Source organism: Lithobates pipiens, unplaced genomic scaffold, assembly GCF_037356315.1.
Source record: "Lithobates pipiens isolate NorthernLeopardFrog02 unplaced genomic scaffold, aLitPip1_a1.2 Scaffold_23, whole genome shotgun sequence".
Classification (NCBI taxonomy): Eukaryota; Metazoa; Chordata; class Amphibia; order Anura; family Ranidae; genus Lithobates; species Lithobates pipiens.
Genome location: NW_027507785.1, coordinates 322,933,767 through 322,949,294, shown reverse-complemented (window position 1 = coordinate 322,949,294; position 15,528 = coordinate 322,933,767). Strand labels below are relative to the sequence as shown.

At 43.3% G+C, this 15,528-nt stretch overlaps 1 protein-coding gene and 1 non-coding gene across 2 annotated transcripts in view; one reads left to right on the top strand and one right to left on the bottom strand.

Moving 5' to 3' along the window:
• USP24 (ubiquitin specific peptidase 24) overlaps positions 1 to 15,528 on the top strand; it is a gene marked incomplete in the record, with an annotated part of 216,339 nt that overhangs the window by 190,409 nt on the left and 10,402 nt on the right. The window contains 8 exon segments of the mRNA XM_077450643.1: positions 39 to 155; positions 1,504 to 1,596; positions 2,457 to 2,559; positions 5,509 to 5,621; positions 6,813 to 6,926; positions 10,127 to 10,192; positions 14,250 to 14,313; positions 15,142 to 15,220. Of these exon segments, the coding sequence (XP_077306769.1) occupies positions 39 to 155; positions 1,504 to 1,596; positions 2,457 to 2,559; positions 5,509 to 5,621; positions 6,813 to 6,926; positions 10,127 to 10,192; positions 14,250 to 14,313; positions 15,142 to 15,220 (749 nt within the window).
• Positions 2,055 to 2,136, bottom strand: TRNAS-GCU (transfer RNA serine (anticodon GCU)). The gene has a single exon. It is a non-coding gene; the product is annotated as a tRNA-Ser (tRNA).

Genomic DNA, 15,528 nt, shown 5'->3' with positions numbered 1-15,528 from the left:
CCCCATCCTTTATATCTTATGTGTAATGTCCTCTACAGGTGAATGGAGTCCACCTCCTCATCGAGATGCTGCTCGGCTTGCTGGATAAAGACGTGCCGGAGAGCTGCAAGAACTGCGCACAATACTTCTTCCTCTTCAACAGCTTTCTACAAAAGGTGCAAAACCACACGCCATGAACCCCCCTTTATGTACCATGAATGGAAGTAATTGGGTGCCTGCGTTTATAGCTTGACGATATATTACATGCACAGTTTAAAAAAAAAAATTATTCAGAAGATTTAGAATAAAAATGTTCTGGGTTAGCTGGACAGGCTGTGTTCTCATGAGCACTTTCAGAGGCCTGACTATCTTTGGGTTTGACTTGATGATATCAGTTGGGACTCTTCGGAGTTCATCAAGAATTCATTGATGTGTACATTTGACCTGCCATTGATCTTCTTACGAGCTGCAGCTGACCTGCTTGCATTCCTATAGACTTGAATGGGAAGGCAAAAACCTGTCCGACACAAACAAAAGCCTGTAGACACTTCTGCCAGCTCACTACTCACCTTTCCCAGTGATTAGTCATAATGATAATAGGTTACAAAGCTTAAAGCGGGGTTCCATCCTAAAGTGGAACTTCCGCTGATCGGAACCCTCCCCCCCCCCCCCCTCCGGTGTCACAATTGGCACCTTTCAGGGGGGAAAGGGGTGGAGATACCTGTCAAAGACAGGTATTTACACCCACTTCCGGGCATAGACTCCCGTGGAAGTCTATGCCTCTTCCTGTCCTGCCGCGCTGTCTGCTGGGACACACACGGGTCTCAGAGACAGCGCGGACAATTCCTATTGCGCTGCGCGACTCGCGCATGCGCAGTAGGGAACCGGGAAGTGAAGCCGATTCTCTTCACTTCCTGATTCCCTCACCTAGAATGGTGGCGGCAGCAGCTGAGAGATCGATCGGCTCGGCTGCCGGCATCGCTGGACCCCGGGACAGGTGAGTGTCCATTTATTAAAAGTCAGCAGCTGTAGTATTTATAGCTGCTGACTTTTAATAATTTTTTTTATAGGTGGAATCCCTCTTTAAGAAAAAGCTAAATATACTTTTTTTTTTTTTTTTTTTAACAAGTAATAGTTATTTGATCGTTGCCACCAGAACAAGTACCCACGTTGGAAGATTTTGCCCAGATTTTGGATTCCCTATTTGACCATTATTGTGAGGCAGAAATGTGTGAATCTCTGTAGCCGGGTCACAGACAGCAGTGCTATAATAACTGCTAGAAATAAAATGATTTAAAAAAAAAATTTTTTTTTTACTGGGCAAGGAAAGATACGCTGTAGATGTCGGGGGCTTGTAGCTGTTGGAGCCTTGGGGTTGCACTCTAGCTGCCGGGGGCCTGGGGGCTGCACTCTAGCTTTGGGTGCCTGGGGGCGCTCTGTAGCTTTGGGAGCTGTGGGTGTGCTGTAGCTGCCGGGGTTTTAAACAGTGTATGACTTTTTTTATTTTATTTTTTTTTAATACAGCAAGGAGTTCGCGCTGTTGAACTACTACTGAAGTATTCTGCTTTGCGTCACTTTATCAATTTTCTACTCGGCCCCAACCGGAAAAATAACCAGGTACGTGAATAATGCTGTACATATCTATTTTTTTGAAGACTAGTTGCTTGTTTGATGTTTTGGTTCCCTCGCACTCATAGATGTGCGGGCACAGTGTTTGCCGGATGTGCCTAGGCACACCCTAATCACCCCGTGTCCCATTGGATCCAGGGGTCCCAGGCAGCATAGGAATTGAATGTGAAAAAAAAAAACGTTGACTCACACTGTAAAAGCCATGTATGTGGCTTGTTTGAACCCCACATAGTGTGTGAATTTACACACACAGATTTATTTATTAAGTTAATACAGTTGTAGCTCTTAGATATATATGTGTGTGTGTGTGTTTGAGCTTTGGGGTGCACACCCTAATGCGATAGGCTGTGCACACCTATGCTGGCACGTTTCATAGACTGTTCAGTCTTGGATATGATGGCCTCCACCTAGCAGGTATGAAAAGCAACCCTCTGAGCAGCATACTTTAATGAGGATGGGATTTGAACCCACGCATGCAGAGCACAATGGATTAGCAGTCCATCTCCTTAACCACTTGGCCACCTCATCATACCTGTTGATGGAGTTGCTGATATCCTTGTCCCCCCCCCCCCCCCCCCCAAATACACAGAGCATGTGTTATGACTTTTAGCTTCCCATAGATGGCTAAGGTAGGTTTCTACTCCCCAGCAAATCCTTTTTGCTGGAAACCACCTTATTGGAGCCACACATGTGGGGACTTTAGCCTTCCTGAAGGATGTTGTACTATGTTATTAAACTGAATGCAGACACCAAGCCAACAGGGTTTGTTTTACTCCCAATAGCTTCATATTTTATGTGTTTAGTTGTGTTTTCTTCTCTGTGTGATTGTTTGGTTTCCTCTTTCTTAGAATCGGCGGTGGAGTTCAGCACAAGCTCGGGAGTTCAGTTATCTGCACAATACGATCGCATTGCTGGTCCTTAATTCTGATATCTCCTCCCACAGGACGGTCGGTAAGAAATGGCTCATTCTGAGATGTATTTCTTCTAACCTCATTGGGGTGCATAAGAGTAGAACTTGCATATACTTATTAAAGGCAACCTGTCAGTCAGTGCTTTGAAGCAGCATGTACAGTGACATTCTTGCATTTAAAGTGGTTGTAAACCCTATACAACCACTTTTTGCTACAGGTAAGCCTATAATAAGGTTTACCTGTAGCTACACTGGATATCGGCTTAGGAGATGTCCCCTGTATTTGCCTGTGCCGACGTCATTGGCACTGAAGCAACGGCACATACGTGTTCAGTTAGACCCCTTTCACACCACACCACCCATAGCGTCGGCGGTAAAACGCCGCAATTTTTAGCAAAGTTTTACCGCCGGATTTGTGGCGCATTTTGGCTGCTAGCGGGGCTCTTTTACCCCCGCTAGCGGCCGGAATGGGTTTAGCGGCAGAGAAAGGGTTAAAACCGCCAGCAATACGCCACAATGGCGGCGTTTTGCCGGCAGTATTACAGCGCTGCCCTATTGATTTCAATGGGGAGCAGCGGTGGAGGAGCGGTAAACACACCGCTCCAAAGAAGCTGCTGGCAGGACTTTTCCCTGACGTCCTGCCAGCGCACCGCTGTAGTGTGAAAGCCCTCGGGGCTTTCACACTACAGACAATGGTGCAGCTTCTTTAGGGCGAATTGCAGGCGCTATTTCTAACTCTATAGTGCCTGCAAAATGCCCTGGTGTGAAAGGGGTCTAAGGCTGTGCCGTTACCTGCGGCATGTGCGCAGGAGTGACGTCATCGCTGCTCTGGCCAATCGCAGTGACGGAGCCGCAATACCCAGAAGTATCTCTGGGGAGAAATGTCGCCGGCCGGTGCTGTGTACGGCACCGTGGCAGGGGCTTCGATCTCATGCTCTCATGCTATGCATACTAGCTCATTATGCCTTTGTCTTGCAGGTTTTTTTTTATATATTTTTCCTAGGGTTTTCAACCACTTCAATACCGGGCACTTTTACCCCCTTCCTGCCCAGGCCAGGTTTCAGCATATAGCACTGTCACTTTTTGAATGACAATTGCATGGCCATGAAACACTGTACCCCTGTACCCATTTCACACAAATAGCTTTATTTTGGTTGTATTTAATCACAGTTTTTTTTTTTTTTGTGCTAAATAAATGAAAAAAGACCGAAAATAAAAAAATAAAACATTTTTTGGGTTTCTGTTATAGCAATTAGCAAATAAACTTTCTTCATAAATGTATGCAAAAATGTTTTACCAGCAGCACAGATGTATATAATTAATCGGAATGGATCGCAGCTTTCTCAATATTTGACGTGAGTCAGTAGTAGTAAATTAAAAGGCAAGATCAGCGCAGCATAAAATGTAATCCTAAATATAATTCTAAATATGTGAACAGAATAAGAGCGCTAACATACACTATACTAATACATCACCAAATAAATCATAAAAAAACTCATATTGAATATAAAATAATATATAAAGTCTATAAGTTCAAGTGAACAAATAAATATATAAAGTTCATGTGAATCCAGAGAGGTTTTTTCAGTTCAACTTAATCAGATGTGCATTATAAAGTGCCAAGACAAACAGTGCAAAATCCGTGCCCCCCTCTGTGCCCGCTCACTCACCAGAGATGCTAGACTCCCATAACAGAAGTCAGATGCGCTTTGAGAGGGTGGCTGGGCTTAGTAGTCCCACTGGCTGTATCACTGCGGCTTACGTTGACCATAGGCGGTGACATCATTTCTGCCCGGCTACTTCCGGTTTTAGATTTTGTTTTTAATGTTTTAATATGAGTGGATTACCTGGAATTTTGGATTTTATACAATAAATATACAGAATTACACTATATAGCTTCTTTTGCCATTTGTACCCATCCCTGGAGGTTCATTCACCTATTCTGTTCACATATTTAGAATTATGTTTAGGATTTTATTTTATATATATATATATATATATATATATATATATATATATATATATATATATATATATATATAATATATATATATATATAAATATAAATATTTTTTTTTATTTTATTTTTGTTCACTGGAACTTATGGCCTTTATATATTGTTATTTTATGTTTGAGTTTTTTATGATTTATTTAGTGACGTATTAGTATAGTATATGGTAGCGCTCTTATTCTGTTAACATTTTTAAAGGCACATGCACTTTGAAGAGCAGCAACCTTGAATGTTAGGAATAAAATTATTTATTCTTAAGATATTAGTATCACCAATTATTCTCTTTTTTTTTTTTTTTTTTTTTTAATCACTTGTTTAGCGCAGGAATTCATGGTGTCATACACTATTTAACTATAATCATTCTAAATATAACTATATCTTCTGTGAATATATGCAAAACAAACACACACACATATGTGCAAATCGGAAATATATAAATTGCTGCACACAGTGTAACACCACAAAAACGGCATGGTTTATTAATTAGATTGCGCTTACGTCAAGCATTATCTTTAAAAAAAAAAATGCTAAAAACTTCATATGGGTACAGCATAACCGCGCAATTGCCATTCAAAGTGCGACAGCGCCAAAAGCTGAAAATTTGGCCTGGGCAAGTAAAGGGTGAAAGTGCCCGGTATTGAAGTGGTTAAAGATGAATTCCAGGCATCGTGTATTTCTTCATTGTTACATTGTTCCAGCTTGGTCCATTGTGACTCTGTATAATGCCATACCTGGTTGACGCCCCTGGAAGCTGAAAATTGCTGGAGTAAAGGCCGCTGCTTCAATGATCGCCCACCTTTCGCTCGGCATGAGCGCTATTCAGAGAGTGCTTTGCTTGGGTTGGACGAGATGGAGAGTCAGGACAGTGAAATTCAATTATAAAACTAAATAAAGTTCAGTATCACATGTAACAAAAAAAAAACACTCATGTAGAATTCTGACATCCTTGTGATCTTTTATTTTTTTTATTTTTTTGCAGCTCCTGGTCTGTTCATACCTCACCCTCCGAACGCACAGAGTCCCCCGCTGGCCCTCCATCCAGAAGTTGAAGCTTTGATGTTTATGCCGGAAGGAAAGCCTTATTTGCTGGAGGTGGGTTGCTCCATGTGTCCGTGTGTGTTTTTTTTATATATATACATACATACATACAGGGGAACCTTGGATTACGAGCATAATCTGTTCCAGGAGAATGCGTGTAATCCAAAGCACTCGCATGTCAAACCGAGTTTCCCCATAAAAGTCCATCGAAACAAAGATAATTTGTTCCGCATTGACTTCTATTACATGCAATACCGCATGTGGCCAGGGGTGGGGGGGGTGCGCCGGAGAGCGTCAAATGGTCAAAATAGAGCAACAATTTTGAAAAAAATTCAATATTTTTTACTTTTTGCTATAATATCCCCAAACAATATATAAAAAAAAAATTTTTTCCCTCAGTTTAGAAAAAAATCGCAATAAGCATTTATTGATTGGTTTGTGCAAAAGTTATAGTGTCTACAAAATAGGGGATAGTCTTATGGCATTTTTATTAATAATAATTTTTCTTTTTTTTTTACTAGTAATGGCGGCGATCAGCAATTTTTGTAACTGCGACATTATGGCGGACACATTGGACAATTTTGACAAATTTTTGGGACCGTTGGCATTAATACAGTGATCAGTGCGATTAAAAATGCATTGATTACTGTAAAAATGTCACTGGCAGTGAAGGGGTTAAGTGTGACCTAATTTTTTTTTTATTTTTTTTTTTTACTGTGGGGGGTGTGGCTTGGTGTGTGACATCACTCATCGTCTTTCCCTATGACAGGGAACAGACGATCAGTGACAGGCTCACTAGGAAGCACAAGGAGAGGTTTGCTTACACTTACCTCTCCCCGTTCTTCAGCTCTGTGGCCACCGGCTGCGATCAGGTGCTACAGTCACGGAGCTCAGGACCGGGTCTCGAGAGTGCCGCCGGTGGTTCGCGCGCGACCCACAGCTGGGCTCTTAAAGGGCAAGGTACCTGTACGTGCTTGCACCCAGCCGTGCCGTTCTGCCGACGTATATCGGCGTGAGGCGGCCCTTAAGTGGTTAACCATTGTTTTTTGCAGGATGTATTCTATGTCACGTGTTTATTCTAGAAACAGAATCGAATTAGGGAGACATAACCGTTGTGCATAGGCATGTGAATATTCCTTGAATGGCCGTCTTGTCTTTATGGTGTCCTAAAATTCCTTTTATTGACGGTTCTAATATGAATGTTTTATATCCATTAATAAATTTCCTTCCCTCTCTGTTTCTCAGGTGATGTTTGCCATGCGGGAGCTCCCGGGGCCCCTCTCTATCCTCATCGAGATGCTGGTTTATTGCTGTTTATGTAACGAGCGTTTCTCGATCACCGCACTGCACTTCATTAAGGTACAAAGTTGATCAGTTTCTGCTTCTGTTGGTTTAAATCCCTCGTTTCTGAATTGACATGTCTCGATCTCATTCAAGATCAGTCTTCTTTTTAGTCCCGAGGCACACAGATATAGCGGTTGTTTTGCCCGCTTGGTCCTTTTTATCTATAGGCAAGTCTATAATAACGCTTACCTGTAGGTGAAATTAATATCTCCTAAACCTGCACAGCTCCGACGGTTCACTACCGATTTAAAGAGCACCTGCCTCTTACATTGGTGAATGTTCCTTACATTGGTGATCAGTGAGAAGAATGTTCCTTACATTGGTGATCAGTGGGAAGAATGTTCCTTACATTGGTGATCAGTGAGAAGAATGTTCCTTACATTGGTGATCAGTGGGAAGAATGTTCCTTACATTGGTGGTCAGTGAGAAGAATGTTCCTTACATTGGTGATCAGTGGGAAGAATGTTCCTTACATTGGTGATCAGTGGGAAGAATGTTCCTTACATTGGTGATCAGTGGGAAGAATGTTCCTTACATTGGTGATCAGTGGGAAGAATGTTCCTTACATTGGTGATCAGTGAGAAGAATGTTCCTTACATTGGTGATCAGTGGGAAGAATGTTCCTTACATTGGTGATCAGTGAGAAGAATGTTCCTTACATTGGTGATCAGTGGGAAGAATGTTCCTTACATTGGTGATCAGTGGGAAGAATGTTCCTTACATTGGTGATCAGTGGGAAGAATGTTCCTTACATTGGTGATCAGTGGGAAGAATGTTCCTTACATTGGTGATCAGTGAGAAGAATGTTCCTTACATTGGTGATCAGTGAGAAGAATGTTCCTTACATTGGTGATCAGTGGGAAGAATGTCCCTTACATTGGTGATCAGTGGGAAGAATGTTCCTTACATTGGTGATCAGTGAGAAGAATGTTCCTTACATTGGTGATCAGTGGGAAGAATGTCCCTTACATTGGTGATCAGTGGGAAGAATGTTCCTTACATTGGTGATCAGTGAGAAGAATGTTCCTTACATTGGTGATCAGTGGGAAGAATGTTCCTTACATTGGTGATCAGTGAGAAGAATGTTCCTTACATTGGTGATCAGTGAGAAGAATGTTCCTTACATTGGTGATCAGTGGGAAGAATGTTCCTTACATTGGTGATCAGTGGGAAGAATGTCCCTTACATTGGTGATCAGTGGGAAGAATGTCCCTTACATTGGTGATCAGTGGGAAGAATGTCCCTTACATTGGTGATCAGTGGGAAGAATGTTCCTTACATTGGTGATCAGTGAGAAGAATGTTCCTTACATTGGTGATCAGTGGGAAGAATGTTCCTTACATTGGTGATCAGTGGGAAGAATGTCCCTTACATTGGTGATCAGTGGGAAGAATGTCCCTTACATTGGTGATCAGTGGGAAGAATGTTCCTTACATTGGTGATCAGTGGGAAGAATGTTCCTTACATTGGTGATCAGTGGGAAGAATGTTCCTTACATTGGTGATCAGTGGGAAGAATGTTCCTTACATTGGTGATCAGTGAGAAGAATGTTCCTTACATTGGTGATCAGTGGGAAGAATGTTCCTTACATTGGTGATCAGTGAGAAGAATGTTCCTTACATTGGTGATCAGTGGGAAGAATGTTCCTTACATTGGTGATCAGTGGGAAGAATGTTCCTTACATTGGTGATCAGTGGGAAGAATGTTCCTTACATTGGTGATCAGTGGGAAGAATGTTCCTTACATTGGTGATCAGTGAGAAGAATGTTCCTTACATTGGTGATCAGTGAGAAGAATGTTCCTTACATTGGTGATCAGTGGGAAGAATGTCCCTTACATTGGTGATCAGTGGGAAGAATGTTCCTTACATTGGTGATCAGTGAGAAGAATGTTCCTTACATTGGTGATCAGTGGGAAGAATGTCCCTTACATTGGTGATCAGTGGGAAGAATGTTCCTTACATTGGTGATCAGTGAGAAGAATGTTCCTTACATTGGTGATCAGTGGGAAGAATGTTCCTTACATTGGTGATCAGTGAGAAGAATGTTCCTTACATTGGTGATCAGTGAGAAGAATGTTCCTTACATTGGTGATCAGTGGGAAGAATGTTCCTTACATTGGTGATCAGTGGGAAGAATGTCCCTTACATTGGTGATCAGTGGGAAGAATGTCCCTTACATTGGTGATCAGTGGGAAGAATGTCCCTTACATTGGTGATCAGTGGGAAGAATGTTCCTTACATTGGTGATCAGTGAGAAGAATGTTCCTTACATTGGTGATCAGTGGGAAGAATGTTCCTTACATTGGTGATCAGTGGGAAGAATGTCCCTTACATTGGTGATCAGTGGGAAGAATGTCCCTTACATTGGTGATCAGTGGGAAGAATGTTCCTTACATTGGTGATCAGTGAGAAGAATGTTCCTTACATTGGTGATCAGTGAGAAGAATGTTCCTTACATTGGTGATCAGTGGGAAGAATGTTCCTTACATTGGTGATCAGTGGGAAGAATGTTCCTTACATTGGTGATCAGTGAGAAGAATGTTCCTTACATTGGTGATCAGTGAGAAGAATGTTCCTTACATTGGTGATCAGTGAGAAGAATGTTCCTTACATTGGTGATCAGTGAGAAGAATGTTCCTTACATTGGTGATCAGTGGGAAGAATGTCCCTTACATTGGTGATCAGTGGGAAGAATGTCCCTTACATTGGTGATCAGTGGGAAGAATGTTCCTTACATTGGTGATCAGTGAGAAGAATGTTCCTTACATTGGTGATCAGTGAGAAGAATGTTCCTTACATTGGTGATCAGTGGGAAGAATGTTCCTTACATTGGTGATCAGTGGGAAGAATGTTCCTTACATTGGTGATCAGTGAGAAGAATGTCCCTTACAGCTAAAAGATCACTGATGTCATGCCACTTAATCTGCCAAGTGGCAATGGCCCTAAAACTATACAGGCACCATCAAATGGGACGTATATCAGCCACAGCTCCAGGAACCCTCTAGCAGCATTGATGGAATCCTAGGCTGAGAATGATTAGCCTAGATAATACTTTATACTTCTTAATCTGTGCATTTCTGACGATTGTTGTCATCAAAAATCGAGTTCCTCACTTCTCCAGTGAAAGCTGAAAACCCGTTAATGAGCTGTGCTGGGAGGGTGTAACTGACTGTAACTCTTATGTGTGTGTTTTTTTATTTTATTTACCCCACAGAACCAGCTGGAGTCGGCTCCACCTCATGAACTGAAGAACATGTTCACCCTCCTGCTTGATATTCTGGTACGTATGCTGAATGAATCGCTTATCTGCACCGGAATTTTCATCTTCCCTGCATTCCAATCCTCATACCGGGCCATACATGTGATGGTGACACTATGGGGTGTTCCTGTTTAGAGTTGACACTTCCTGGTCACCGGTCATGTCCAAGTAGGTGATCGTCTCCATGCACTGTCTAATGTGCTTCACAGTATGTCCGCACTACATATTTAATGTAACCAATAATGCTTTTTTATATTCATTTAAAAGGTTCACTGCTCTAACATTACGGACTCTTTAACCACTTTACCCCCTTCCTGACCACAGCACTTTTTGCTATTCGGCACTGCTTCGCTTTACCTGACAATTGCGCGGTCGTGCGACGTGGCTCCCAAACAAAATTGACTTCTTTTTCCCACAAATAGAGCTTTCTTTTGGTGGTATTTGATCACCTCTGCGTTTTTTTTATTTTATACGCTATAAACAAAAAAGAGCAATATTTTTTACTTTTTGCTATAATATCCCCCAAAAATATAAAAAAACATTTTTTTTTTCAGTTTAGGATGATATATATTCTTCTACATATTTTTGGTAAAAAAAAATCGCAATAAGTGTATATTGATTGATTTGCGCATAAGTTATAGCGTCTACAAAATAGGGGATAGATTTATAGCATTTTTATTCATTTTTTTTTGTAGTAATGGTGATCTGTGACTTTTTTTTTTTTTTTTTATCGTGACCGCGATATTATGGCTGACACTATTTTGGGACCATTGTCATTTATACAGCAATCAGTGCTATAAAAATGCACTAATTACTGTGTAAATGACACTGGCAGGGAAGGGGTTAAACACTAGGGGTCGATAAAGGGGTTAAGTGTGTCCTAGGGAGTGATTCCGACTGTGGGGGGGGGGGGGGTAGGCTACCACTCACTTGACGGCGATCACTGTTCCCGATGACAGGGAGCAGTGATCTGTCATGTCCCTAGACAGAACGGGGAAATGCCTTTTTTTACATAGGCATCTCCCCGTTCTGCAGCTTTGGGACACGATCGTCGGGAGACCGGCGGACATCAAGGCCGCGGGCACTGTCACCCCTGTATGCGCCGGCGGTGGGCGGTGCACCCACTAGCCCCACCAATTAATAATGACGTACAGGTGCTGGCATTGTGCCGACGTATATCGGTATAGCTGTAACCGTTACTGTATTGAAAACTTTTAGACCAGTTGTCTCCAAACTGTAGCCCTGGGGCCAGATGCGGTCCTTAACCTGCCTTTATACGGTCCTTGGGGGCGCTACTCCTCCAACTAACACCAATGATGGGGCATGGTTTTCTTTCACCAATGCCAAGACATTTTCTGCTCCCACCGCCCACAGTCTGGCCCCCCACCAAAGCCTGAAGGACAGTAAACTGGGCGTTTGCTCAAAAAGTTTGGGTACCCCTGTTTTAGAAAAAATTATTCCTCAACCTGTCTTCTGAAGAAGTGGAATTCAGTTCTGGGAAATGTTCTGAGATGTGGGTCGGTCCCCCAGCAAAAAATTATGTTGAATAATGCATCTTGCCTATAATTTCATATCGGTTGATTATTTGTGATAGTCCATGGTATATACAGGGGTGGAACAGTATAATGGAAACGCCAAGTAAAAGAATGAAATTGTTACCTAATATGGTGTTGGACTGCCTTTGGCATCCAGGACGGCCTAAATTCTCCTGGAAATTGACAAATAAGTCTTGGATGGTGGATAACCGCTCCAGTTCTCGCAGAGGCGGAAAACGAGCCAGAACCTTGTGCGCCAATATTGACCATAGTGGCTCATATCGAGGTCTGGCGACTGCGGCACCCCGGGAAGGTGTGAGACTTCGTCTGCATGCTCTTCGGCTGTTATTACAAGCAGCGGGAGGCGACATCCCCCTCCCGCTGCCCGGCTTCTCCCATCCCACCGGGAGGCCTGAGCAACCAGGCGGCGCGTCTGCTGGCTGGCCAAAGACCCAAACAAAGCCGATGCTTCATTTGGGTCTCGGATCTGGTAACCCAGAAGCGATGTCATGACGTCACTTCCAGAATCTTAACCACTTCAGCCCCGGACCATTTTGCTGGCCAAAGACCAGACCACTTTTTGCGATTCGGCACTGCGTCGCTTTAACTGACAATTGCGCGGTCGTGCGACGTGGCTCCCAAACAAAATTGACGTCTTTTTTTTCCCCACAAATAGAGCTTTCTTTTGGTGGTATTTGATCACCACTGCGGTTTTTATTTTTTGCGCTATAAACAAAAATAGAGCGACTTGGAAAAAAAAACGCATTATTTTTTACTTTTTGTTATAATTAAATATCTCCCAAAAATATGTAAAAAATTTATTTTTTCCCCTCAGTTTAGGCCGATACGTATTCTTCTACATATTTTTGGTAAAAAAAAATCGCAGTAAGCGATTATTGATTGGTTTGCGCGAAGGTTATAGCGTTTACAAAATAGGGGATAATTTTATGGCATTTTTTTTTTTTTTACTAGTAATGGCGGCGATCAGTGATTTTTATTGTGACTGCGACATTATGGCGGACACATCGGACATTTTTGGGACCATTGTCATTTATACAGCAATCAGTGCTATATACTGATTGCTGTACTGATTCCTGTGTAAATGACACTGGCAGTGAAGGGTTTAACCAGTGGGTGGCAGTGTAGGGGTTAAGTGTTCCTAGTGGTGTGTTACTAACTGTTGGGGGTTAGGCTTTCATTTAGTGAACACTGATCTCTGCTCCAATCACATGGAGCAGAGATTAGCATCACTAGTTGCTAGGCAGAATGGGGAGATGCTGTTTACAACAGCATCTCTCCGTTCAGCCGCCCCGTGAGATGATCGTGGGTATGCCCACGGCGATCAAGTCCGAGGGACCCGCGACCGGACTCACGGGGGTCTCGACCAGCACGCGAGCGCGCCGCCGGCGGAGCACTCGCGATGGCAGGGGGGCATTAAAGATTGGACGTACCTGTATGCCAATATGCCTGCCCGTGCCATTCTGCCGACGTACATCGGCGCGCGCTGGTTGGGAACTGGTTAAAGGCGCCAGTTTAAAAAAAAAAAAATAGAAAGTAGTCAAAAACACAGATCTTGACGTTTTGAATACTTTCAAGTGCAGAAAGAGAGGTTTGGGGTCTCATAGACCCCCCGATCCCCCCATAAGGAGATAAGGAGTACATGTCACTGCCTATTACTGTCGCAAGGGATGTTAACATTGAACAGTGATTACAAAAAAAAAATGTAAAAGGACAGTGTAAAAATAGAAATGTGAAATGTATAGAATATCAGCGTTTGGCCTGAGAGGTGGGCGTAATATCGGTATCGTATCGGCACCGGAAAACTATATCTGTTGATCCCTAGTCTGCCCCATGGGTTGCACGAAGTCAGCCAAAATTTGTACATTTGGCAGTGACTCTACCTTTCAAGGTGATGCAGAATACCAGGATATGGCTTGACCATGCCATGTTTGTGCCTCCGCCATGCTTTACCATTGGCACAAGACGGTCCTGCTTGGGACAGTGTTCGCCTCACGTCCGGTGGTTGGGAACTGAGTGAAGCTCGATTCATTGGACCATATTACAGTCTTCAATTGATGGTCCACGATTCATGGGTGTTGCACCGCTCTCTCCTCTTCTGAGCATTAAAGGGGTTGTAAGCCCTCACAGTTTTTCACTCTAATGCATTCTGTGCATTAAGGTGAAAAACTTTGTGCTGCAGCACCCGCCCCTCCCCCCCCCCCTTCAGACCTTCCTCTTTCTTACCTGAACCCAATTGTTTCAGAGGTGGGGACGAGCACAGCAGCTCCAGAGGTGATCAAATACCACCAAAAGAAAGCTCTATTTGTCGGGGGGGGAAAAAGGACATACATTTTATTTGGGTACAGCGTTGCACGACCGCGCATTTGTCAGTTAAAGTAATGCAGTGCTGTAGCGCAAAAAAATGGCCTGATCATGAAGGGGGGTAAATCTTCCAGAGGTTAAGTGGTTAAAATTCTGCTGGGTGCCAAGTGTTTTATCTTATATACTGTACTGAGAAGTAAATTATTTGTTTTCTTCTGCAGATGATTGAAGACCCCATCCAGATGCAGAGGCTGAAGTTTGCCTTCGAGTCAGACGGGCTTTTAGGTAAACTTAGGGAAAATTAAAGCCGAAGTTAAAAAATAAAGTTGTGGTCTCTTGAGCAAAAGAAGATTTGGTTGAAAGTCTAGGGGTGAACGCATTGTCACCTTGTCTATAGTAACTGATGTGTCTTTCAGTTGGCTTCAAAATGTGACCGGTGTACCCAACCTCACCTACCGCAGTATCCGCACCCTCTGCTATTTACTGGGGTCTTCAGGGCCTCCTGTACCTCTCCCCTTCTTTGCTCTGATATTAAATCTTCCAGAATGCCCTCTCAATTGATACTTCTGTTAAATCTCACCTCCTAACAGCAGTTTTATATACCCCCCCCCCCCCCCCCCTGCTGTGCGGCAATTGAAAATAATAGCCTTGCATTGCAGCCTCACAGCAGGGGGTGAGCGGCGGGCGAGTTAGTAAAAGCTCCGCCCACTGTGAATAAGTGGCGGTTGCTCTCCATCGGACGCTCCGGGGCACAACAAACACATACAGGACTTGGAAAAAACCCACCTTCTCCCAGGTGCAAGGTGAGGAGAGATGAATGGACGCAGGAGCCCGGTGATCGGAGGTTGTCGGTGAGCTGTGTTCACTGATCCACTGATGGCATTTCCATAGGAGTCTCTGTGCAGTCCAACCTTTCTGCTAATGATCTGTAAATACTGATCACCCCCCCCCCCCCCCCCCAAGGCCCCTGGAAAAATTGGCTGCATGATACCGGTCCCTGACATCCAACAATTGCTTAATAAGGAAAAATACAGCGTAACAGTTTTTTTCAAGTATGTTAAAGTTTACCATATCTCCAGAAGAAAAATTATTCCTTTTTTATTATTTCTTTAGCTTTGATGCACCACAGCAATCACGTAGACAGCAGCCGCTGCTACCAGTGTGTGAAGTTCCTGGTCACCTTGGCTCAGAAGTAAGTATCAGCGATCTATAAATTGGAAGATCCATAGGTCAGGGGTCTGCTTTTTTGTCAGATGGTGGGGTCTGCCTCATGTCTGTGGCGTTAGTCCTCCTTCACATGTACGTCCTTTGTTCTGTCTATGCAGGGGATCCTAGACTGATCCCACGCCGAATCAGATCAGAAATGGATGTCACATGTCCAATTTTTTCTGTGATGGGCTTAAAAGTGGTCCCATATAATCCCTATTGGTGCCCCAGATAAAAGGGGACCCATATAATCCCTATTGGTGCCCCAGATAAAAGGGGACCCATATAATCCCT